This window comes from Brachyhypopomus gauderio, chromosome 17, assembly GCF_052324685.1.
Source record: "Brachyhypopomus gauderio isolate BG-103 chromosome 17, BGAUD_0.2, whole genome shotgun sequence".
Classification (NCBI taxonomy): Eukaryota; Metazoa; Chordata; class Actinopteri; order Gymnotiformes; family Hypopomidae; genus Brachyhypopomus; species Brachyhypopomus gauderio.
In genome coordinates, this window is record NC_135227.1 from 837,181 (window position 1) to 862,180 (window position 25,000).

The 25,000-nt window shown below is 44.5% G+C and overlaps 3 protein-coding genes across 3 annotated transcripts in view; 1 reads left to right on the top strand and 2 right to left on the bottom strand.

The window, feature by feature from the left end:
• The window catches only part of cnsta (consortin, connexin sorting protein a), a 24,741-nt gene extending 7,768 nt beyond the window's left edge, over window positions 1–16,973 (bottom strand). The window contains exons 1-5 of the mRNA XM_076978511.1: window positions 16,834–16,973; window positions 10,153–10,535; window positions 9,264–9,409; window positions 7,704–7,734; window positions 7,324–7,410 (exon numbers count right to left, since the gene is read on the bottom strand). Coding sequence (XP_076834626.1) covers window positions 7,324–7,410; window positions 7,704–7,734; window positions 9,264–9,409; window positions 10,153–10,498 — 610 coding nt within the window. The 5' untranslated portion in view covers window positions 10,499–10,535; window positions 16,834–16,973. The remainder of the gene's footprint in view (window positions 1–7,323; window positions 7,411–7,703; window positions 7,735–9,263; window positions 9,410–10,152; window positions 10,536–16,833) is intronic.
• Window positions 16,974–17,389: 416 nt separating this feature from the next.
• On the bottom strand, window positions 17,390–21,669 carry tfb2m (transcription factor B2, mitochondrial). Its single transcript, XM_076978696.1, has 9 exons — window positions 21,517–21,669; window positions 20,362–20,840; window positions 20,135–20,226; window positions 19,894–20,047; window positions 19,662–19,810; window positions 19,250–19,339; window positions 19,064–19,126; window positions 18,819–18,970; window positions 17,390–18,689 (listed from the first exon to the last, which is right to left on the bottom strand). Exons 2-9 carry the CDS (start codon window positions 20,813–20,815, stop codon window positions 18,500–18,502), a joined length of 1,344 nt encoding a protein of 447 aa, XP_076834811.1. The 5' UTR covers window positions 20,816–20,840; window positions 21,517–21,669; the 3' UTR covers window positions 17,390–18,499.
• Window positions 21,670–21,931: 262 nt separating this feature from the next.
• Window positions 21,932–25,000, top strand: part of smyd3 (SET and MYND domain containing 3) — a 135,217-nt gene continuing 132,148 nt past the window's right edge. The window contains exon 1 of the mRNA XM_076978697.1: window positions 21,932–22,174. Within this exon, the coding sequence (XP_076834812.1) occupies window positions 22,017–22,174 (158 nt within the window). The 5' untranslated portion in view covers window positions 21,932–22,016. The remainder of the gene's footprint in view (window positions 22,175–25,000) is intronic.

Below are 25,000 nucleotides of genomic sequence, written 5' to 3' on the forward strand. Positions count from 1 at the left end.
TGATAAGTTTTAATTATGATCACAATTCTGATATTGAAAGTCAAATTTATGAGTTTATCTCTTTATTTGTCAACTCTCCCTGTTACAGCTGTAGTTTTCATAAATTCTTTAAGTGCAATACCTCTTATATATGTTCAAGTATAATATGAGATGGCATCAGTGTGGAGGAGCATCTTTGAGCACTACATGGCTAAATGTGGGTGAAATTAATTATGAAATTATGATAGAGAAAATAATGAGTTTGAATCTGAAATTTACGACAAAATTTGTCTGCTTTCAAGTAGCAAAAAAGAGCTTACACAATTCAGTTTTCCACAAATACATAGATAAATTGACATGACACAAAATATACAATTTTCCAAATCATTTATTGCAGCCACTTCTCATTGGTTTATTTTCAACTTTAATAAAATATTTATTATTATTAATATGGTCTGGAAGGTTGAAAATCTGTGGCACTGCTCCTTCTCTAACATGTGCCCTCTTCAGTGTACGGTTGATATCAGTGGACAGCAGTGGGGAACTGTCAGGGCACTCTACGCCCTCTCAGAGGGCCTAAAATATTCTTAAAACATTATATATATAATTATCTAATTTTATTTTATCTACTTACAGTTTTACAATCGACATCTAAACAATTACAAAAATATAAGCAAATAAAATATTCAACGTGTCTATTCAATCTGTGTTGGATGAGGGGTTAAGTGGAAGCCTGTGAGCCTGTGTCTCCCCCTATCAGGACTGTGATGCCCGCTGTTCGTTTACAGAGGGCCTGGCAGTTATAATTCAGCGCAATACCAGTTTCAAATGACAGTAAAATTGACCAATCATATCATCCCTCTTAGTGGGCGGGCTTAACTGTATGATAATTTCCGCCCGCTGTGGCGACGCTAGCTGTCATTAGCCTACCGCCGCTAGCTAGTTTTGATTCGGCCCTTTGACGTCCTCATTTACATATTCCGCTTGCGAGAACCACGGAGCTGTGAAACCTTATTTTGTTTGGAACAGGGTCCCCACACCTTGGTTAACATCAAATTCAAGGACCTTTCAATGACTTTCCAGGACCAACTTCCTCAAATTCAAGGACTGCACCTGCCAGCATTTACCTACTGTTACCCCTGAATATGTTGTCTGTTGACGTGTATGATTGACTGATGTATTCTGTAATGTATATCTGTTCACACCACAAGGGGGGGTTATCGACTTAATGATTGTACTATGACTGGTGAAGCCACGCCCTCATACACATATATATGTATGTACTGCACTTGATGCTCTCTCTTGGCCTTCTCCCAACGTGATAGCAGTTAGAGCGATTTGTTCATTAAAATGAATATGCCCTAGAGGCAGAGGAAAAATATTTCGTCCTGTTTATTTCTGTGTTGCAACCATTGAATTCCTGCTGTGTTAGTGGTGCACCTGCTAACATTGTCAAAAAACAATGTTAATTCAAAAGACCGAATGCCATTTCAAGCCATGCATCCTGAAATGTTCTGTGCATGACATTAAGCGCTGATTAAACGAAAACTTAATTCACACTCAACATGACTGGCAATTTAGCAGTGGACCTGTGAGAAGGTGACATTCACGTAAAGTGGCTACACATACGTTAACTACATACAGGAAACACTAGCTTTCGGTGCTGAACAAACAAACAAATTTCTCTACAGGAGAATGACCAAACTTTTGCAAAAAAAGTCAGCATAGGCCCTGCAGAATCAATATAATTTTAAATGAACTTGTGCTGGCAAAATAATGACATGTTGACAGTAGACAAATAATATCAATAATACACATATGCATGTACACATACAGTACATACATAAAACAGAGGAGCAAAGCCGTATAATGAGATTAGAACTACAGATTTCTAGAGAAATCTGGTGTGAGATGATTCTAGCATTTTCCAAGTTTTTTAATCTACTTAATGAAGAGTAATATGAATTGAATTCATTCATGAAGAGAAAAGAAGGCTTTTAACCACTCCACTTACTGTAGTGAATGTGGTATTTTGCTAAAAGTACGACTAGATTTATGGCATCAGAGAAATCTGAACTTAAGTTTTCCGCATAAAGTAAAATGGTATCAAAAGAAAGAATGTTAAGTTTGAGATTAATCGAGTTTCTAGTGTCCATGCAAAAACTTTGTGAATGTTGACACGAAAAAGCAAATGCTCCTGGAATTCATCTTCTGACTTACAAAATGTACATGAATCCACATGTTTAAATCTTCTTTCAAGAAACATGGCTACAGGATATATCTTATTTATTATTTTGAAATGAGTCTTTTACTTTAGAAGATATGGGCCATTTGACAAGCCATTGTGGTTTTAGAATTTGTAATAGGGTTTCTTGAAATAATCTCTATTACATCTTTTGTCTCTTACCATGAGTGATAATCTTGTTATTACACTTGAAGTCAACTAAGTTAGGGCGTACTCACACTAGGCTCTGTGATCCGGGCCCGGGCACGGTTCCCTGCCGAAGCACGGTTCGTTTGGCTAATGTGAGCGCTCCAACCGTGCCCGGATCAGTTAACCGTGCTCGGGCCCGCTTGAAGAGGTGGGCCAGGGCACAATTCGCTTGGACTCGGGCACGGTTCGCTTCTAGTGTGAGCGCTATCCGTGCCCGGGCCCGCTTGGTGCCTCGTCTGATTGGTTCATTTTGCTAGAACTCAAACATGACGTCAGTGATGCGACGCTCACGTTAAACAGTCATAGCGGCAAAGCGATTAGCAGACAATCGTTGTGTTAAATTATCGATAAATCTGTGCTTGCACCATGTTTCTGCACTCCCAAAACGACTCCAAAAATACAATAGAAAGAGAATCGTGAACTGCATAGTGTTGTGTGAGCGCAATTTTATTCCAAATAAAGTCACGTTGTGATGACGTAAGCGTGCTCGGGCCGGCTTGATAAAGGCAGTGTGAGTGCAGGCCAGAGGGGGAGTGGGGGTAACCGGGCCCCAGCACGGAACGAGCAAACCGTGCCTAGCGTGAGTACGCCCTTAGTAATTCACTTTTAACATGGGCATCGAAACAGTCAACTCTGAATATAAAATGACATTTTTGATAAATTTAATTAATGCTAAAGGAATCACTTTGCAGACTTTCTTAAAATCTTTATAATAACTATCATATCAGATCATATTTTTCAACAAAGGCTGAGAAATTTAAAACATTATGACAATCTTTTTCATAGCAATCTTTTGTAAATATTGACTTCCTACCAACTGTCCCCTATTATTCCTTGACTGCGGTCTTCATCCATGTGAATTTTCAAACTCCCCAAAATATTCAAGGACCTTCAAGGACGGCTGTCTTTTATGCCTGTTTTCAAAAACTTTCCAGGGCCTTGAACTTATTTTTTCAGATTCACAAACTTTCAAGGATTTCAAGGACCCGTGGGAACCCTGTTGGAAACTTATTTTGCTTAACAAGTTATCTAGTACAAATATTATTTGAATGCACTACATGCGTTTCTAAAGCTATACTGTCGTCTCGGTTTTTTCTTCATTCTTTAGTGCAGTTTATTAGGAGAGGAAAAAAAGATTTCGGGGGGGGGGGGGGGGGTGTAGCGGGCCCAGGTTTAATTGTCACGGCTCGCTACTGGTGGGCAGTGAGCACTGCATATCCCTGCTGTAGATGACGGTCCTCTCAGACGTCCACACTTTCTGACCCACAATTTGTACAGCTCATATTTTCTTTGTTTGTTGGGAAATCTGTGTAGAAAAATGGCATTTATTTAAAAAAAACCTGTATTAACCTGGGGTGAGTTTCCAAAAACGTTTTTAGCGCTAAGTACTTCGCAACCTCGTTCTTACGTATGAGGTTAAGAAGTACTTAGCGCTAAGAACGTTTTGGGAAACTCACCCCTGTTGATTTAAAACATAATTATGACAAATTTAATTGACTTAAATTTTCATTTGGTTTCATTATTTATTCAGTTTGTGTGAGAGAGTATCTATGGGACATAATGCCAACTGGACTGAACATCTGTCCCAGTAAAACAGATTTAGAGATAATTTTAATGAACATCGTATTTACAACATTATCCTAACATGATAACAATATTAATAACAATACATTATAATTTGTTGGAACAGAAAACTTGTTTTTAAGTGGGTTTTCTCGACATAGCATTATCAAAATCAAGCTAGCATGGACAGTCAACATCCCTCATCTCCGCTATTTTTTTTAAATAAAAATTGTTTTACTGACCTGTGAAATGTGATACCCTTTGATCTTGTGATATCGTTGTCGTAGTGTTGACAATTTATTGCAAAACATTGAGTCCCTCTTTGGTTTTCCTTGTGTGACTGTCTGCTAGATCTCATTTTTATGTCCATCAATTGATGCTCCTCAATGCACGACTCAATGCATAGTAATGGCGCCTGTGCGGCGCATGCTGAGGCACGTGATGTCCAATCCAGTAATATAGATCAATGGATCCAACCCCCCCCCCCCCCCCAAAGCTGTAAGAACTTTTAATACAACCACTCTAATCAAGCATTTAGCGAAATACCACCATAAACAACATTACAGTACTGGTGCTGATGCATAAACAATACCGATGCTGTTAATAGACTTTACTACTCAGGTAGTAGTAGAAGAGATTTTCTACTCAGGTTGTGTGTTTTGCTTTTTAAATACATTTTACAATATTATTTGCACTTATGGCTTTTAAGCCTTGGTTTATTGATGCCATTTCTGTTTGTTATTTATTATTTTGTCTATTTTGAGTTTATTAATTGCTAAATAAACAGGTCAGTTTCTCCTTACCAACCATTGTGTATTATTCAAACACACCTAATTCAGCTGGCTACTTGGTATCATGAGTAAAACGCTTTTCAACACGAGTTTGACAACAAAGTAAGTTGGCTAAATAACTTTAAACTTTAATACATGCTCGGATAGGCCAGTATAGGTATCAGCCGATATCGGTATCGGATCAGAAGTGCAAATAAATATCGGTATCTGATCAGGAGTTCAAATAGCTGGATCGGGACTTCCCTAACACACACTAACACACATTAACACTCACCAGATTCAGGACCAGGAAATCAAGACCAATCTGATCAGAACTAACCAGATTACAGCTAATCTGAGAGAAACATACACAGAATACTGGGAAAATCTGACAAAATCACACAGTAGAATGTGATGTTATCTGGACCAAAAAAGACAGTAGACTGTGGCAGAGAACTGAGCACAGTGACTGAGAACCACCCTGACGAGGTACAGACTCAGGACCGCCCTGACCAGGTATAGACTCAGCCAGCACAACCTGGCTATAGAGACTGGCTATAGAGACTATAGAGACTGACTATAGGTTATAGAGACTGGCTATAGAGACTATAGAGACTGGCTATAGATTATAGAGTCTGGCTATAGATTATAGAGACTATAGAGACTGACTATAGATTATAGAGACTGGCTATAGATTATAGAGACTGGCTATAGAGATTATAGAGACTGGCTATATATTATAGAGACTGGCTATATATTATAGAGACTGGCTATAGAGACTATAGAGACTGGCTATAGAGACTACAGAGACTGGCTATAGAGACTATAGAGACTGGCTATAGATTATAGAGACTGGCTATAGAGACTATAGAGACTGGCTATAGAGACTATAGAGACTGGCTATAGATAAATAGAGACTGGCTATAGAGACTATAGAGACTGGCTATAGATTATAGAGTCTGGCTATAGATTATAGAGACTATAGAGACTGACTATAGATTATAGAGACTGGCTATAGATTATAGAGACTGGCTATAGAGATTATAGAGACTGGCTATATATTATAGAGACTGGCTATAGAGACTATAGAGACTGGCTATAGAGACTATAGAGACTGGCTATAGATTATAGAGACTGGCTATAGATAAATAGAGACTGGCTATAGATAAATAGAGACTGGCTATAGAGATAAATAGAGACTGGCTATAGAGACTATAGAGACTGGCTATAGAGACTATAGAGACTGGCTATAGATTATAGAGACTGGCTATAGAGACTATATAGACTGGCTATAGATTATAGAGACTGGCTATAGAGATTATAGAGACTGGCTATAGATTATAGAGACTGGCTATAGATTATAGAGACTGGCTATAGATAAATAGAAACTGGCTATAGAGACTATAGAGACTGGCTATAGATTATAGAGATTGGCTATAGATAAATAGAGACTGGCTATAGAGACTATATAGACTGGCTATAGAGATAATAGAGACTGGCTATAGAGATTATAGAGACTGGCTATAGATTATAGAGACTGGCTATAGATAAATAGAGACTGGCTATAGAGACAATAGAGACTGGCTATAGATTATAGAGACTGGCTATAGAGACAATAGAGACTGGCTATAGAGACTATAGAGACTGGCTATAGATTATAGAGACTGTCTATAGAGACTATAGAGACTGACTATAGATTATAGAGACTGGCTATAGAGACTGGCTATAGATTATAGAGACTGGCTTTTGAGACTATAGAGACTGACCATAGAGATTATAGAGACTGGCTATAGAGACTGGCAGGCACAGAAGATCCTGGGTGCCCCAGGAAAACAGAACATGCCAAAGCGCAAGATGAATAAAACTGAAACAGAGCTGCATTTCCTGACAGAATGCCCAAAATTCACTGATATTCAAAACAAATTTTTACATAAAATTCATCAATAAACACCCCACATTCAACACCTATCTGATCCAGAGAAACTCCCCTACCTACTAGTAGAGCACAGAGACTGCTGCACACTCGTGAGAGGGACAGTGAGTGATCATACATGCATGCGCACACACACACACACACACACACACACACACGCACGCACAAAATCCATGTCTTTGATGTATGTGTATGTAAATATACATGTGGTTCCCCTTCTTACCCCCTTATGTGTGTATTATTTGATTACGACTTCTGATTTTGTTATTTAATTAGGGAAATGTATTTGTGTGTATGTATATATTAACTTTTTTTACCTGCTCATGTATTTATTTAGTTATTTACTCCTTAACAATTTTGCAGTGTTTAGAGCTGTGAGCCCAGCTTTGATCTGTTTCAGTGTTCAGTGTTACTAGTATTGTAAGTGTTCAGGCTTTGGCAATACAAATGATGCAATATTGAATTGAATTGAGAGAGAGAGGGGAGGGAGAGAGGAGAGAGAGAGAGAGGAGATAGAGAGAGAGAGGAGAGGGGGAGAGAGAGAGGGGAGGGAGAGAGAGATTTAGATAGAAGGAGTGAGAAAGACGGGACGGGGGCTGTGAGTGAATGCGGAAAGTGAATGGGTTAAGATGAGTAGCACTTACCCCATTGCTCCTGCAGGGCGGCGATGTTGGACAGCACCCTCTCGTGGTAGAGCTTCTGTAGCTGGAGGAACCGGACGGCCCGGGTGTCTGGAGCTCGTTAAGAAGAACAGCTGACGGTGACACGCGGGACTGTGACACGCGGGACTGATCAGGAACGAGATCTTCCATCACAGCCTCACGTACACCATTTTTAAACTACACAGTCACTCGTTAGGTAAAAAACCTCAACAGGAGGCCTGAAGTTGAAACAAACCACCGTGAGGTTCTTTATACGTTCTGACAGTGAGGAATTTACTCAAACGACCAACATGGGTGTGGTCCTTTAGCTCCTAGCCATGGGGCACGGGGACCTGGGGGACACCGCCCATGGGGAAGGATACAGTCGCCCTCCTTCACCAGGGCCTCAGCGATCTGTGAAGACACACGTTCAGATTTACACAGCGGTTGAAGACACAAAGAAACACAGGACGATCACAGGAAGCTCCAGAGAAGACCGTGGACACGCTAGAATGTAAGGCTAGGCTGCATAAGAAGATCAAATCAGCAATACACACGGTCCTGTAGAGCAAAACCGCGATGCTCCGGGCGGTATCCTGTACTAGCCCCCCGGGTGCCTGGAGAGTGCTGACCTCACACACTCCTGTCTGTAGAGTCCTTCAGCCACGAGGCAGAGAACACACAGCCAAAGGTTTCAGCCCCACGGGGCAGTGAGACCTACTGACCTTACGTGGTGTTACTCTGAGGAATCCCTCTCTGTTTCCCCATCACCCTCCCTGTTTGCCTTACTCTCTCCCTCTGTTTCTGTACGTAATGCCTAATACACACTCTGTCTGTTCTCTCTCTCTCTCTCTCTCTCTCTTCCTCCCTCCCTCTCTCCCTGGCCTTTCAGCTGTGGCGGACATGCATAAACATGAGGTGGGTCGGTGGGGTTTGGTTGGAGGCCGGATGTGTGACGGAGAGGCAGCACGCGTGTGGGATTAAAGAGGAGCAGGTTTACAGCCTCCTGTAGGTCAGCTGGATGCAGACCGCCTCCCCCTCCCACTACACACACACACACACACACACACACACACACACACACACACACACACACACACACACACACACACGAGTCTTTCAACACACCACGTGAACCTCCTCCCAAACAAAAGCAGCTGTGCTAGCAAAATGGTCCTTAAAAAGCCCCAAACCGAAGACTTAGTGTCAAATAAACGTCCTTTTAAAGAGCTGGACATCTCACCACTTCCCCGGTGGTCTGTGAGGACCAACAGGATCTTTACACTATTGACTGTAGTCAACGGCAACACAGATCTAATCTCCCGAAGACAGAAGAGATTAAAAGTGAACACTAATGACCTGCAGACGGGGACAGATCCCCAGCGCAGACTTGCAATGCTGTCAGAAACAAGCTTTGTGCGCCCCCTACTGGTATTAACCACAATTCTGGCATTAATAAGACTCTTGGCATTAGACTTGGCAATGCTGATGCTGCATAATTCAAGAAATCGTTTAAACCAAACAGAAGACTACAAGACACAGCAGTAACCAAGACGCTACAAAGGAATGTTCCCTTTAACAATAAAACTCTGCTTAAAGGAGCAATAAGTCATTTATAATCACCAAAAGTAACAAATTATATTTATAAAACTGATTTATTGTATTTACGTTTTTCCTATAAAGAGTAGTGCACACAAAATTAAGAATCAAATTGCATTGCTGTCCTCAAATGCACCAGTTTACGCTGGAGGTGGCCATGTTTAAAATGTATTTACTACAGAAACTCTCAATCCTACCTGGCCACCAGGTGTCAGTATAATGACGTTTCATAAACAGTAGAAGAAGAATCACTCATTGCTCCTTTAAGGAAGAGAAGCAGTCTGTAAGGACAGTGTGGTGCTGGGGGTGGAGGCAGGTGTGGGTGGAGGAGGTGAGGTGGAGACCTGGTGGAGACAGTGTGGCAGCAGGGCGTGGTCTCCCTGCTCCTCCAACGCCTGTAGAGATGCAGCCAGGGACGGAGAGAGAGAGAGACGGGGAGAAGGAGCAACTCCCACGGGGACGTCCACAGGGCTGAGAGCACCTTCAGATACTGTACCAACACACACACACACACACACACACACACACGTACGCGCGCACACACACGTACGCGCGCACACACACGTACGCGCGCACACACACGTACGCGCAGACACAGACACACACACAGACGTGCACACACACACAGACACGCGCACACACACACAGACACATACACAGACACGCGCACACAAACACAGACAGCTCTGTTTGTGCTGTAACCTAATAATAAATGTAATTTATTACACAATGAAAATGACCTTCTGTTATGTACAAAATATACACAGAACTAAGGTGCTAAGTGCAGTAAATCTTACATATGAATTAATATTGAAAGGATCTTCACACACAGCCATCATCTGCAGCTACTTCTGTGAGTCTAGCGCCCCCTGCTGTTTGAGCGGCAGCAGACAAACTCAGTCTGAACAGACCAGCGTTCCTCCTCTCGCTTGTGAGATGAGACCTACAGCTGCTCATATCTCCATGGAGATGAGACCTACAGCTGCTCATATCTCCATGGAGATGAGACCTACAGCTGCTCATATCTCCGTGGAGATGAGACTTACAGCTGCTCATATCTCCGTGGAGATGAGACCTACAGCTGGAGATGCGTGTGTCTGTGCTCAGGCACTAGCCCCTGTTTCTACTGTTTCTAACCTCCTACTCACAGTGTGTGTGTGTGTGTGTGTGTGTGGGGTGGTGTGTGTGTGTGTATGGGTGGTGTGTGTGTGTGTGTGTGTGTGTGTGTGTTACCTGTGGGGCTGGGGCTTAGTGAAGGCGACTCTTGTATGTGTCCATCCAGCTCTGGAGAGAAGGCCCCACTGTTACTGTCCATGTCTTCATCTTCATCCTCCTCCTCCTCCTCCACTCTGGAACCTTCCTCCTCTCCATCCTCATCTCTTCCGTTGTTGTTTGCCGAGTCCTGCTGGAGGAGCTTCTGGCCTCCGCGTGGGCCCTGCTCCACCTCCTCCACCTCCTCCAGCAGGCGGTTCTGGTTCTGGTCGGGGCTGTGGGCCGAGCCCACCTCGCTCTGAAGTTCTGCTTCTCCGGCCCCCCACCGCCTCACCGCACCATCAATCTGCCACTGCCCCTCGTCCATGAGCCCCGGCACACCACACCATGAAGAGAGAGCCCACCTGAACACACACACACACACACACACACACACACACTACATGAGCTCCAGGCAGACAGCAACACGAAGAGAACCCAACCAGAACCAACACGGGCGCGCACGCGCACACACACACACACACACACACACACACACACACACACACACACTACATGAGCTCCAGGCAGACAGCAACACGAAGAGAACCCAACCAGAACCAACACGGGCGCGCACGCGCACACACACACACACACACACACACACCCCCTCCTATAACACCCCCTCCAACAGACCAAAGAATGGATTTATTCAATAAGCACAAACAGAAGCTAATGAACCCATGTAGTGTATTGACCTGCTGCACTAAACCACTAACCCATGTAGCGTATTGACCTGCTGCACTAAACCACTAACCCATGTAGCGTATTGTCCTAGTGTGCTAAACCTTAAGCACATTCTCTGCCTTACGCTCATGTAGCAATTCTAAAACACTTTTTGCAAATCGTCAAATGCACTTCCGTACTTTCAAAGCTCTGTTCTGGAAATGCCACACCCATCTCCCAATGTTCCCAGTCAGCACAGGTAACAACACTAAACTTTAATCAGAGCCTGGGCACTATGAAGAGGCCATGAGTCACAACAGTGGAGACCAATACTGCACAGAGGAGGAGGAAGAGGAGGAAGAGTGTGCATAAAGAATGAGATGTGGGCCGTGGTGATGTTCAGGACACGGGTACAACATAATCAGTCGCTACTCTGTCGCGAGCATCAGCTGGACATAAGTAGACCCGTCCTCTAGGTCACATTACCGAACTCACAAAACCGAACTGAGTACCACATCAATAGTAACTGTGTTTACTATTAAGAGTAACCACATAAGAGTAACAGTGTTTTTGCAGAACTGCTGGACTAGGTATTGCTGTGGGGAAGAGATGACTATTCACACCAGGTGTAAACATGGAAGATGGTCATGGTAAACACGGCTATTCAGCAGAATAAGAGATTGTGCTAAAAATGTTAAGGGTACCATCATTTTGAACAGGCCAGGGTCATTAGTTTGTGTGTTTTTTATATTCTGTTGAACCACACTCAAGCAATTTTTATGAATTATGTATATGTGCACACATTTCACTTTTGTTAAATATATATATATATATATATATATATATATATATATATATATATATATATATATATATATATATACAGTTGTGGTCAAAAGTTTACATACACTTGTAAAAAACATAATGTTATGGCTGTCTTGAGTTTTCAATAAGTTCTACAACTCTTATTTTTCTGTGATAGAGTGATCGGAACACATACATGTTTGTCACAAAAAACAGTCATAAAATTTGGTTCTTTCATAAATTTATTATGGGTCTGCTGAAAATGTCACCAAATCTGCTGGGTCAAAAATATACATACAGCAACATTAGTATTTGGTTACATGTCCCTTGGCCATTTTCACGGCAACTAGGCGCTTTTGGTAGCCATCCACAAGCTCCTGGCAAGCTTCAGGTCGAATGTTTGACCACTCTTCTTGACAGAATTGGTGCAGTTCAGCTAAATGTGATGGTTTTCTTGCATGAACCTGTTTCTTTAGCACTGTCCACATGTTCTCAATGGGGTTTAAGTCAGGACTTTGGGAAGGCCATTCTAAAACCTTAATTCTAGCCTGGTTTAGCCATTCCTTTACCACTTTTGATGTGTGTTTTGGGTCATTGTCTTGTTGGAACACCCAACTGCGCCCAAGACCCAACCTTCGGGCTGATGGTTTTAAGTTTTCCTGCAGAATTTGGAGGTAATCCTCCTTCTTCATTATCCCATTTACTTTCTGCAAAGAACCAGTTCCACTGGCAGCAAAACATCCCCAGAGCATAATACTACCACCACCATGCTTGACAGTAGGCATGGTGTTCCTGGGATTAAAGGCCTCACCTTTTCTCCTCCAAACATATTGCTGGGTGTTGTGGCCAAACAGCTCAATTTTTGTTTCGTCTGACCAGAGAACTTTCCTCCAGAAGGTTTTATCTTTGTCCATGTGATCAGCAGCAAACTTCAGCCGAGTCTTAAGGTGCCTTTTCTGGAGCAAGGGCTTCTTTCTTGCACGGCAGCCTCTCAGTCCATGGCGATGTAAAACACGCTTGACTGTGGAGACTGACACCTGTGTTCCATCAGCTTCCAAATCCTTGCAGACCTGCTTCTTGGTGATTCTTGGTTGACTCTTGACCATCCTGACCAATCTCCTCTCGGCAGCATGTGATAGCTTGCGTTTTCTTCCTGATCGTGGCAGTGACACAACTGTTCCATGCACTTTGTACTTGCGTATAATTGTCTGCACAGTTGCTCTTGGGACCTGTAGCTGCTTTGAAATGGCTCCAAGTGACTTCCCTGACTTGTTCAAGTCAATAATTCGCTTTTTCAGATCCACACTGAGTTCCTTTGACTTTCCCATTGTAGCTTTTGTAGCTGAGTCTAATCACTGGGTCAAATGAGCCCTATTTAAATGGGCTCATGAGAAGTCAACAGCTGTAGTCAATCAGAATCACTTACAAGAAGTGAAGAGGCCATGACATGAAGCTAATTTGATTGACACAACTCGCTACATCACCAAAATTGACAAATTTTGTTGCTGTATGTATATTTTTGACCCAGCAGATTTGGTGACATTTTCAGCAGACCCATAATAAATTTATGAAAGAACCAAATTTTATGACTGTTTTTTGTGACAAACATGTATGTGTTCCGATCACTCTATCACAGAAAAATAAGAGTTGTAGAACTTATTGAAAACTCAAGACAGCCATAACATTATGTTTTTTACAAGTGTATGTAAACTTTTGACCACAACTGTATATATATATATTACACACACACACTTTTCACTTTTGTTATCTATGACAAAAATATTGATGTAGTTATTTTTAGATCTGTGTATCTATGTTTATACAGCATGTGTTGCAGGAAAACATTCCCTTGTAATTGTGTTTTGTTTTTTGTTGTAAATGTACTGAATATGCGTAAATAACCTGTATATGTGTGAACATACATGGATGTGTGAGCACTATGATGCACCTTTACAGCAGACTGCAGTCATACACAGTGAACATGTACAGTTGGGATGCAAAAATATAATTTTGGCAAGACTTGAAAGAGTTTTGGATGAAGTGTTTGTATGTGTGCTGCTGTGTTATGTTAAGGAGCCATAGTTTCAGAATTTGGGTCTTAGCGACTGCAAAAATAAATAAATGAAGGAATGTTGAGGTTCAGGTTCAACTACAGATGAACATCAAGGCGGTCACTGACTGGGCTCTTGCAGGGAAGAGCTCCTTCACTGTCGTGACCTTCAGATCTTCTCTGATAACAGGCCAGACCAACAGGTTCAGTCACCAGGAGCTTCCATGACACTTTAAAACTGTTCCCAAACTACACCCGCCAGTTAGGTTTCGATGACACTGCAAAAAACAATATCGTTGATATTTATCAATTTTTTCCTAATGTGAAATGCCACTTGACCGGTATTTTTGAGATGAAACGAAGTGGCTAATCACTCGTTTAGCGACGTTTTTGCTGTTAAAGGACAGATTGTATGTTGTTTGTGTTGTAGCGTTTGTACTGTAACAAATACAGTCCCCTCCAAAATACTTGGAACGGCAAAATGTTGTTGTTCACTGAAGACCTTTGCGTTTAAGACTAAAAGATGGATATGAGACAAGAGTTCAGAATCTCAGCTTTCATTTACTTGCATTTCCTTCAAAATAACAAAGATGGCGACCTTCCTCCCACTAGTCAGGTTCTCACAGCGATAAAGTCTCCATCCTGTTCTCCGTGTAGTTGCCATTGGTAATCCCATAACACAAAGGAGAATTCCCATCCGATTCCCCTTTGGGAAGGTGAGAATAACAACACCCGCGGCAGCATAACCTCCATCATAGCAGGGCTTACGCAACCTTTCACTCACAGTTACAGGTAAAACACCTGCAAACTTCGTTGTTTGCCGTTTTCCGCCATCCAGGGATTCTGATTCCCCAATGATTCTGTCTCACACCTCAAGAACTGGCACACACCCCTCACACAAACTCTTCTCTCTCCTCCTGTCTGGGCGGAGGTACTGAAGCCTCCGAGCCTCCACCTCCAGACTCCTCAACTTCCAGTGGACTGCAAACAAATACTGTTTTTCATTTAACAATGCTTTGTTCTTAAATTAGTTTTTCTGGTGCTGGAGGAATGTTATTTCACTATATACCAGTATAAAGATGGTTAAAAATGACAATCAGGAAATAAATAATGACATTAAAAAGCTTTCTGACTCACTTGAAATGTTTCTCCCGACGTGTGACCATGGAATCACTACCAAGACTAAGGCCTGTATCCAGCTATAAGCACAGATCAGCAGAGACACAGAGGGTTGGCGGTTCGTGCTGGTTGGAATTTGGGCCGCGAAACTAGGACAGGCTCTCGGGCGTACAGTTACATTAGAGTCAATTAAGCCAAGCAGTTAATTCAAGAAGATGGACAGACAGGGAGAGAGAGGGACGAATCGAGAAAGACATAGGGACAGAGAGGCAGTCAGGGAGACGGAGACAGACAGACAGGGAGATACGGAGAGACAGACAGACAGGGAGAGACAGACAGGATCAAGAAAAGCAAGCACAACTAGGAGCTGGAAGAGGTGGTGCAGCCTTTATTTAGACGCATGCTGTAAACAACATCAGCCTCCCCACAAACCACCACACGCTTGACGTCCACACGCATGACGTCCACACGCATGACGTCCACACGCATGACGTCCACACGCTTGACGTCCACACGCATGACGTCCACACGCATGACGTCCACACGCATGACGTCCACACGCTTGACGTCCACATGCATGACGTCCACACGCTTGACGTCCACACGCATGACGTCCACACGCATGACGTCCACACGCTTGACGTCCACAAGCTTGACGTCCACAAGCTTGACGTCCACACGCATGACGTCCACACGCATGACGTCCACACGCATGACGTCCACAGGCCGGTTGGCTTCAGATCTGCTGACACGCGTCCACAGAAGTGCAGCCCATGTGCAGGCCTGTAGCAGGACTCCAGCTTCACTTCCTAAATCACAGCGTGCAGCGATGGTAGAGCTACACGGGAAACGAAACTGGACAAGGAGCGCCAAACCGCACGGGCCACATCAGCACCCTCAGAAGAGGAACCGGGCCTCACTTCACGCCCAGCGTCACTTCTGAAGACGCAGCCCAGCTGCCACGTCCATGGTGCCATTTCAAAGGCGTGCTAGACACGTCGTGGTCGCAGTCTTTTCTGAGAGCAGGCTTGAAATGGTTCCAGTCTACTGGTGTGAGTTTAGTGGAGGAGCCATAGTGTAAACTTATCAACAAGTAAACCAGCGATCACTCTTCTGGTTGGACGGCGGTTCTGGACGACACTTTAGTTTAACCACTTGACTCTTATACCTGACTAAGACTGACCTGAATATCTCTTATTGTCGGGCATCTTTGAGTCTGCGTTAGAGCTGGTGTTTGTCTCCTAGGCACAATAATGCTGCTCTCACAAAATAATGTTGAATATTTAAATCTAAACTACTGCATGGATCTGCTAGTGGACCTGACACACATACAGGCCTCATATGGACAAAAACTTTAAGAACAACTGATGTTACTCCAAAAAATGACTTTTATATAAATAAATAATTTAATGACCGGAGTAACAGCTCTAATTCTATAGATTATCTTATAATCGCCTGAAAACTCCAGTTCACTAATTTGGGTAAAACACACATTGGCTAACATTAAAATGTAATATTTTACTAAATTAACTAACTATAAAAAAAATCGAATAATTTTTGTACGAATGACACTACAGTACATAAACCAGAGTGACATTAGGACGGCAGCTACAGTGTGAAATATAAAGGCAGGATAAAAGATGATATATAAAAAACCTCGTTTCACACACATGTGGTTCAGAGTCTCGCAGCTGCTGCACTAAAAAACCATCAATACTACAGAGAACCGGACCTGCCGGTACCGCCACCACCACCGGGCGGGTTTATCAGCACCACCGGGCGGGTTTACAGCACCACCCGGGCGGGTTTACAGCACCACCAGCACAACCCGGGCGGGTTTACAGCACCACCAGCACAACCCGGGCGGGTTTACCAGCACCAGCAGCACCACCGGGGCGGGTTTACAGTCCAGCCGCCCCGGCGTGAAGATGTAACCCAACATTTATGAACGTGTTCATTAGTCCCGTTACAGGACACACGGTACTCACGGACCAGTTACAGGACACACGGTACTCGGTACTCACGGATCAGTTAGAGGAGACGCGGTACTCGGTACGGCTCAGTTAGAGGAGACGCGGTACTCGGATCAGCTGGACCACACCGATGTAAACAGAGCAGGTTTACACGCAGATCCGCACATCCCCGATCACTTCCGGACATCCGGGCACTGCGGCCATTACGGCACAGCCCGCTAGCGCCGCCCAGCGGACGCGCCGCAGAACCGCAGCACACAGTGGGCTTACGTTTATATCTCATTTATATCTCTTCGGTTTCCCAGTCAACTTGAACCTCTTAACATTTTATCACAAAAATTGTCTTAATATAAGAGACGGTAAAAGTGGGTTATTGTCAATGGATATGTCAAAATAATCACGTTTTTAAATCAGAATTTGCTTTGCCCCAAAACGCACAAAACATCTCGCGCTACAAATTTTATTAGAATTGTTCAGACATGTAATGCCTAAATTAACGAAAAACTAACCTAAACATGCTTTTACAAAATTGTCGATGTGTGACACCGCTTTGTAAACTTGTGAGGAAGTGACAGCTGTGTAAGACACAAATGATCCGCACGACCAGAACATTTAATATTTCATTTATTGTGCTTAGAAATACACAAACCACACTCGACTTTAAGGGAATACATCATTCATCAAAATCTCTAGCTAAAGCATTTTTTAGACACAGAATGCGTTTATATGCTCTTAATCCAGTGATAACTGCGATTATTCACTTTTATTTATTATTCAGTCATGTAAACTGAGTACTCTGATTCTAATGACGGAGTATGATCTAGATATCAGCTCAAGAGTTGCATTTTATATCAGTAATCTTAATTTCTCCGCGTTTTTCCCCTTATTCTGATTTCCACACCCAGAGGCAGTTTTAACCCCTCGGTCTGAAGGGCAGTTATGAGGTGTTAGCATGTATGCTAAACGGTGCGCGCGCTGGCGGACGTCACCGGAACCGGCGGGAACCGGAACCACGAAATGGCGACCCCAGACTTTTGGGAGGCTGAATACTCCCAGAATCTGGTTTCTTTAGTTATTACATTATAAGGCGTGTGCTCCCAAACACACTCCGGTACTGTGGACAATACTTTCCATCCGCCTCACTTTAATTCATAGAAGAACAGAACACACCGGCCCATTTATTCATATAGGCTTCAGCAGGAAGTCCTTAATCTTCAGTAACACGTGTGTGTTTGGGTTCTGTCCATTCTTCTAAGAGTAGAGATATATTCTGAAAATATCGTCCAAAATCAACCACACACACTAGATTCCTTTGCCAAAATGCTGGAATATTCCAGCGATGAAAACGACCCATCATCTCATTATTGTAATCGGATGACAAACACACACTTGTGTCTTTCCCTACAGCCATTAAGATGACTCATTAACAAGTCACTATAATCATAAAACAAGGCTGTTATTTTGCAGGAAGATGGATTATGCGTTGCCATTCAATCTTTGAGCAAACGCTTTGAACGCTTGAATCAGAATCACGGGTGATGTCAAGCGACAGTTGTACGTGTCCGCGTGCAGCTGCAGTGCGGTGTGGAGAGTTCTCTGAAGCAGCCCGTCTCCTCCGAGCCCTGCGACGGGTTTCAGACGGCTGCAGACCCAACAGCCAGCAGCACCCTGTGCGTCCCCCCCCCCCACCCGTCTCTCCTCCCCCTCCCCAGGGCTCTCAGACGCAGCCGGTTTTCTTGGTGTTCTCCAAGATCTCCTCGTACAGCCAGCTCTGGGTGAACTCCTCGGACCGGTCCATGAGCTCAAACAGGCGCTTGTACTCGTGCGGCTGCACCTGGCCCGTCAGAACATCCTCGAACAGGCCCGTCTCCACCAGGACGTCCTGCCCGCTGCCGGGACTCCACGAGCTGCGCGCACGCACACACACACACACACACAGGTCAACCATCGGCACAGTCAAGGACATTTCTGAGGCTCTATAAGAGGGCGTTTATGAGGCATTGGTTTTGTTCTGGTGGCACGTGGCCGTCACCTACTTGAGCTTCTCCAGCAGGCTGCCGGTCCTCTTGGCCAGACACTGCTTGACCATCATCAGGAGCGTGCTGCTGTTGGAGGGCGTGAGGTCAGAGGTGAAGAGGTCGGCACGCGGTGTCAGACGCACCAGGCACAGGTGCTCATTGGGGAGTTTCTAAGCAACACAAGGGTGGAGGAAACATTTACTCATTGGAAACCTGTAGTGTAAGATGGAGCCTGTGTGTGTGTGTGTACGAAGGCGACGTACGTTGCTCTTCGGAATGGCCATTCCACCGTGCTTGGACGTGGTAACGAAGGACGACCACGGCTCCTGGTCATTTAGACACAACCGTCAGTGGGGGGTCAGTAGCTTAATTCATACCATAATCATAACCAGAGAGACAGATTTATTCCTGTGTGTAAACCCATTAGCTTTCAGGTAACGCAGATTCACCTGGTGGAGTAGCTCAATATCACAAGCCATCTGCCACAAGACACTCAGAGCCTGGTAGTTCTTATTGTCTCCTGGCCCTGCCACCATTTTCTGTTACACACACACACAAATACACACACACAAATACAAACACACACTGAAGCTCAGCTTACCATTCCAATGATTTTTCAAAAAAGCAAAAGACAAAAAGAAACAAAACCTTTCCATGAAAGACCAGTTATTATCTACCAAACCAATAAATAATAATTTCACTTGGGCTGTAAGTACTTTCTAAAAAGTGGCAGAAGTATATTTAATGATCCTTCAATAATTAATGGCAAGTCAGATGTTAATGTATTGCTAATGTATTGCGCCTCGACCGGCCCCCCCACATGGCCACGCCCACCTCGCCCAGACCCCCACACGTACTCACTATGTATTCTTTCTCACTGATGAACATGATCAACTCTACGCGTCCGTAGCGGAAGATGGAGTGACGCTCGAACAGAGAATACACAAGCTTCCACAGCATGTTCCTCTCGTTCCTCTGGGAGAAGATCCCCACGACCTTCACCGGCACGTCTGTGCACACAGGAGAGCGCGTTCGTATCGGAGGCTACGGTCCTTAAGCACATTCAAAACTCATTAAAAACAACTGTGCTGACCTGCTGACCACGGCACCTCAGAAATGCCGAGGTCTGCAAACAGCTTCTCCGAGTACATGACCGGTGGCTTCATGCTGCCCTGACCGATGGGGTCCAGCTTGAAGAAATCACAGTGCACCACCTCCAGCTGCCCCTCCAGCTTCCTCTCCAGCGCCTAGAAGAACAGCAGGGTCAAACGTTACTCCAGCCGGTCAGGACGGGCCCAGGGCCACGCGGCCCAGGACACACGCTCCACTCTTACCTGCAGATCCGGCAGGAAGGATTTGTCGCTCTCCAGCGCCACCACTCTCTGGGCTCCACAGTTGAGCAGCGTGCGGGTCAACACACCTGGACCTGCGCAGGGGAACAAGGGCTCATGGGGTTCAGCATCTACGGTACCGACGACACGCCCGCGGACCGCATCACGACACGCAACATCTTGCACGTAATTCTTAATCGCCACTTAAGCTACGGACTTCCAAAACCCACCTGGGTTGCACTCAAAAATTATGGCCCTGCCGTCCTCGATGTCGTGGCTCAGGTGGTCGGTCACTAGTCTGGCCAGACCGGCGTCCACGATGAAGCGTCTCAGGTGTCGGCAGGCCAGCGCCTTACGCATGTTCTCCTCCACTTCTCCGAGGTCCAGCGGGTCGCACCGGCTCAGGGGCCGTCGCTGCGCAGACACGGCCACAGCGGAGAGGTTCCTCTGGGCCGAGGAAGGGGAGACGCGCTCAGCCGACGTGGTTCTCCTCGGGCCGGACGAGTAGGAGTCCAGGGAGAAGGTAGAGCCAGACCAGCAGGAGTCCAGGGAGAACGCCTGCGCAGAACAGCAAAAGGTTCTGGATGCGGAGACGGTGGGCAAACGGACCCGGGTGCTCCGGTCAGCCTGAGACAACGTCCGGACGGCAAGGACAAGCAACCTGCGTCTCCCACACACGGCCATGATGATCCCGTACGCGTTAACTCTCCTGGAATTAAAAAGGTCAGAAGAATGTTTTCAGTCAAACAAGAATACATTGAAATTATACTTTGCTTGCTTAGACACAATAAAGATACACAGCATGAAATAAGCACACAGTCCATCCCTCATTCATTACAAACAGTCTTTAGTTTGTATAATGATAAAGAAATAGCAGATCTATTGACTTTTCCCCCATTACACTGCAACTTTGCTCACACACATTTGCGCTGACTAACTTGGAGCAGGTAGCCAGACATAAAGTGTTCATTATGTTTTATGGTGGCACACAAACATTCTGTGTTATTGAAAAATACAGACTGGAAGTCTCTAAATGCACGTTATTTAAAGCATGCATCTCATTATTAACTACAATTAAATAAATATCAGGCAACTACCACGTTAAAAATGCACTTCTAGCGTTACTATGAATACATCATTACAACTTCTACTGCTAAAATAATCACCAACTAACGTACATCACAATAACTGCGTTTTAAATGACATTATTGTAAATGATCCAGACTGTATTTGTCCTGCGTCACAGGAACAACACAGTTTCAGACCTAATGAAACATGAGTTATAGGGTGATGGGTGATTAACCCTAACTAACTAACCCATGAGAGTCTCCAGGCAGGACGGGCTGCTTCATACGGGGACAAACACGAGGTTTCAGAGATCTCACCTGATCCTGGACGTGTAGATGATGATCGTGGTCTTCACTAGATCAGCGCTCACATCCCCAACACAAGTGACATTGAACACGCTGTTATTGACCCGCCTGGCGCGCACTTTGATGGCGCGTCTCACACGTCACCGTGACGCGACGGTCGCGTCCTTTAGGATCAAACACGCACCAGAAATGCGCATAACGGCGCCACGGACAATCAAATCTCAATAATCTTTACTAAGTTCCAGTGATCCGGTCCAGTTATTTGACATCGATCTTATGTCGTCGGAACCACAAATCAGCAATGCAGCGTATATTTGGACCGCACCGAGTAACGTAGCCGATTGCCGAACACCAGGAGTTAATAATGTGTATGCAACTTTAATACGCAGCCTGGAGGGTGTTGAAGTGTCCAGAGGCGTGTGTGTGTGTGTGTGTGTGTGTGTGTGTGTGTGTGTGTGTGTGGGAAGTGGTGTGTGTTGTGATGGACACATGGCCTCCTGCACACGGGTGAGATGGACAAGATCCAGCGCTTTGTCAGTTCGGGTAAAGGAAACGGGTTACGGGCTCTCCTCCAGATCCATACGGGCGAGCTGATCCACTCCTGTGATCCATATGCCTTCTGTATAGCTCAGAACTCAGTGAGATCCACCTGCCACTACTGTCTCTCCAGGTAAATCCATCAGATTCTACTGCGGATTCATACCATGATAAGATAATGTGGGTTCCGTCCTGTCGGGTTTTGAATCCGCTTTCTTCGTTTTGCCGCGATGGTTCCGTATGTACCGGCCGATATGACCGGCGGACACAAGAGGGCGCTGTTGCTCTGCTGAGCGGCGGACACAAGAGGGCGCTGTTGCTCTGCTGAGCGGCCGACACAAGAGGGCGCTGTTGCTCTGCTGAGCGGCGGACACAAGAGGGCGCTGTTGCTCTGCAGAGCGGCGACACTCCTGAGACCAAACATCTAATACAGCAAAACATCTTATTCATTTGACATTTAGCAGCTACAGAGGGATGCAAAATTGTCAGATTAATTCGATTTCAATTATAAAGTGAATCATATTTTTTCATTTTGGCGTGTATTTTGATAAAAAAAGCAACCTTTTACTCCCCTGAAATGTAGTGGTGAACGTTAGACACTTTGTTGGTCTGAAGTCCCTCTTGAATTTGGTATTAACACTTCATTATCACGCAGGAGACATTTATACCTGTAAGGCATTGCGTGAAACTGCATTAAATGAGGAGCTTTAGCAGAGATTACTGGGAATAGTGGTGCGATTATGGATGTAGTCATAGGACTACAATTCAGGAACAGAAAAAAACAATAATAAGAGAGCAAATGTTTTTTTGCAAACCAAGAGCCTGTTGGTCAGTCCCAGGGGACGCACGGATATGTAATGCATATAAGCGTACATGCTGAAAATGTTCATTTAAAACGTACAGTGCCATATCAGAACTAAACAATCAGGGCGTTAATGCCATTAAATGTACGTGAATCCTTATTCTTAGTAGCTGGTGTCACCTTTTCTGTTGACAATAACTTCAACCACACACGTCCTGATGTGTCCTTCACAGGAGGTGGTAGGTGTCTCGGTCTATGGATGTAGTGGAATGTCTTGCTACAGATCAGCCCACAGCACTTGAGCGGGACTGGAGTGACTCGTCTTTCGCCGTTGTAAAATACAGAATTCCTTTTGTTGATCAGTTACAGCTGTTTCAAAGTGCAATTGTCACAGCATTTACCTGAAAGTTGTCTTTTCTGTGTTCAGGGAATGTAGAACACTTTGAGGCCCTGAGCCAACTGTAGATGGGTAGCTTTGGGTGGTTTTCTAGAGAAGACTAGTTTCCTGTGGGGTGATTCCTTCTGCATGCCATTTTTGTTTGTGTATTTTAGGGTTAACTCTCAAATAAAGATACTAAGTGGCAGGGACGTCTGAAGAATCTTAGGTTTTTTAGGGATTCTATTACCTCTGCCCCATCAAACCTAGTCATAACTCCTCATGGTCATTATGAACAATTCTGTATCCTTACTCCCCCCAGACCGCTGCTAGCTCCTGTCGGCGATGCTAAATTTCTTCTGTTTGCCATCGGCTTGACTGATAGAAGCCCAAGTGCACAGAAAACCTCCTGAAGTCCCTTCAGGGCTTATTATCTTGCAGCTTTCCTTTTGTATTCCTCTTTTGTTTCAGGTGTCTCGTATTGTGATGAATGTTCTGCATTAGAGTTCTGTCGGAGAGCAAAAAACGCACCACAATCGTACTTTATCTGTGGCGGCTCAGATCACGCCTACTGAACCGTACGTTACACTATATGGACAAAGTCTTTTTCTACAAGTCCACAAACGTTTGTCCAATCACTGACCTTGACAAAGGTTTAGACTTCAACAAAAACATGGCAGTGTAAAATATGAGTTTAATTAAGACTTTATAAAGTAATATTTCTTGATGTGTTATTACAACGTGGAAGCTTGGATGGTGAATTTAGAAGTCCATGCAGGAGTCCAGGACCGTCAGAACCTCACGGCTGCTCCTCTGATCAGAAGCTGTGAAGCGTGTAAGTGTGTTAAAGATGAAGGACGGCCCAGGGGCGTGGTCAGCTGCAGGGCGCTTCCTGTTGTCTCTATAGCAACACGTCAAGCGTGGTTTCAGACATGCGGCATGCTGGGTATCGCTGTGTGCTTGTGGCCTAATGTTCTTCACTCTGCGTGGTCTCTCGGTCTTGCTTGTTTATGTCCATGTCTGAAGTGACACTGCTACTATGGGAAATATTAGTTTAATTTGTATGCCTGTGTGCCAAGCCTACGGTAATAAACTTGAGTTACGTCTTGCCTCCGTCTGTGTAACAAATAGGAGTGTGAGTGTGTGTGTGTGTGTGTGTAACGTATGTAAAGCTGGGGACATGTTTAACTTCCCCTACCTCCAAACAAAAACCAACTCTAGGGAACTCCTCATGTTACAAGATATCATGAAGTTGAGGTAAATTGTCCCTGACAAATTATCCCCTAGTGTGTGACTGTGTGTCTCTTCATGTCCAATAAAAGCTCTGAGTGTGTGTGCATGAATGTGTGTGTGTTTGTGTGCCCAGTGGTGGATGGTGTTCTGCCACTCTGGTTTCAGTCCCCCAGGGGGTGTGGCTTCAGTTCCCCAGGGGGTGTGGCTTCAGTCAGGAAATCGATTACTTAGACCTCGTAGTCCTTTTCTGTGTCCCAACTAACGTGTGGCAGGTCTGTTAGTTTCTCACAATCATCACGTCACAGGTCTGTATGTCCCAGAATGAGTCACAGGTTTGTTTGTGTCTTTGAATTAACGCCTCACCGGTCTGTTTGCGGTTAGATGCGATTGTCTTGCCCATTCGTCAGCAAAATAACGGGCAGAATTCATCAGAAGAAACGTTTATTTCACACTCTTATTTGAGTTGGTTGTTTTCAGCCATGTTTATTTTTTTATTAAACGACTGCTGCCTGCCCACCGATCTTCTGTATCGTCCTCTTCCTCAGTGC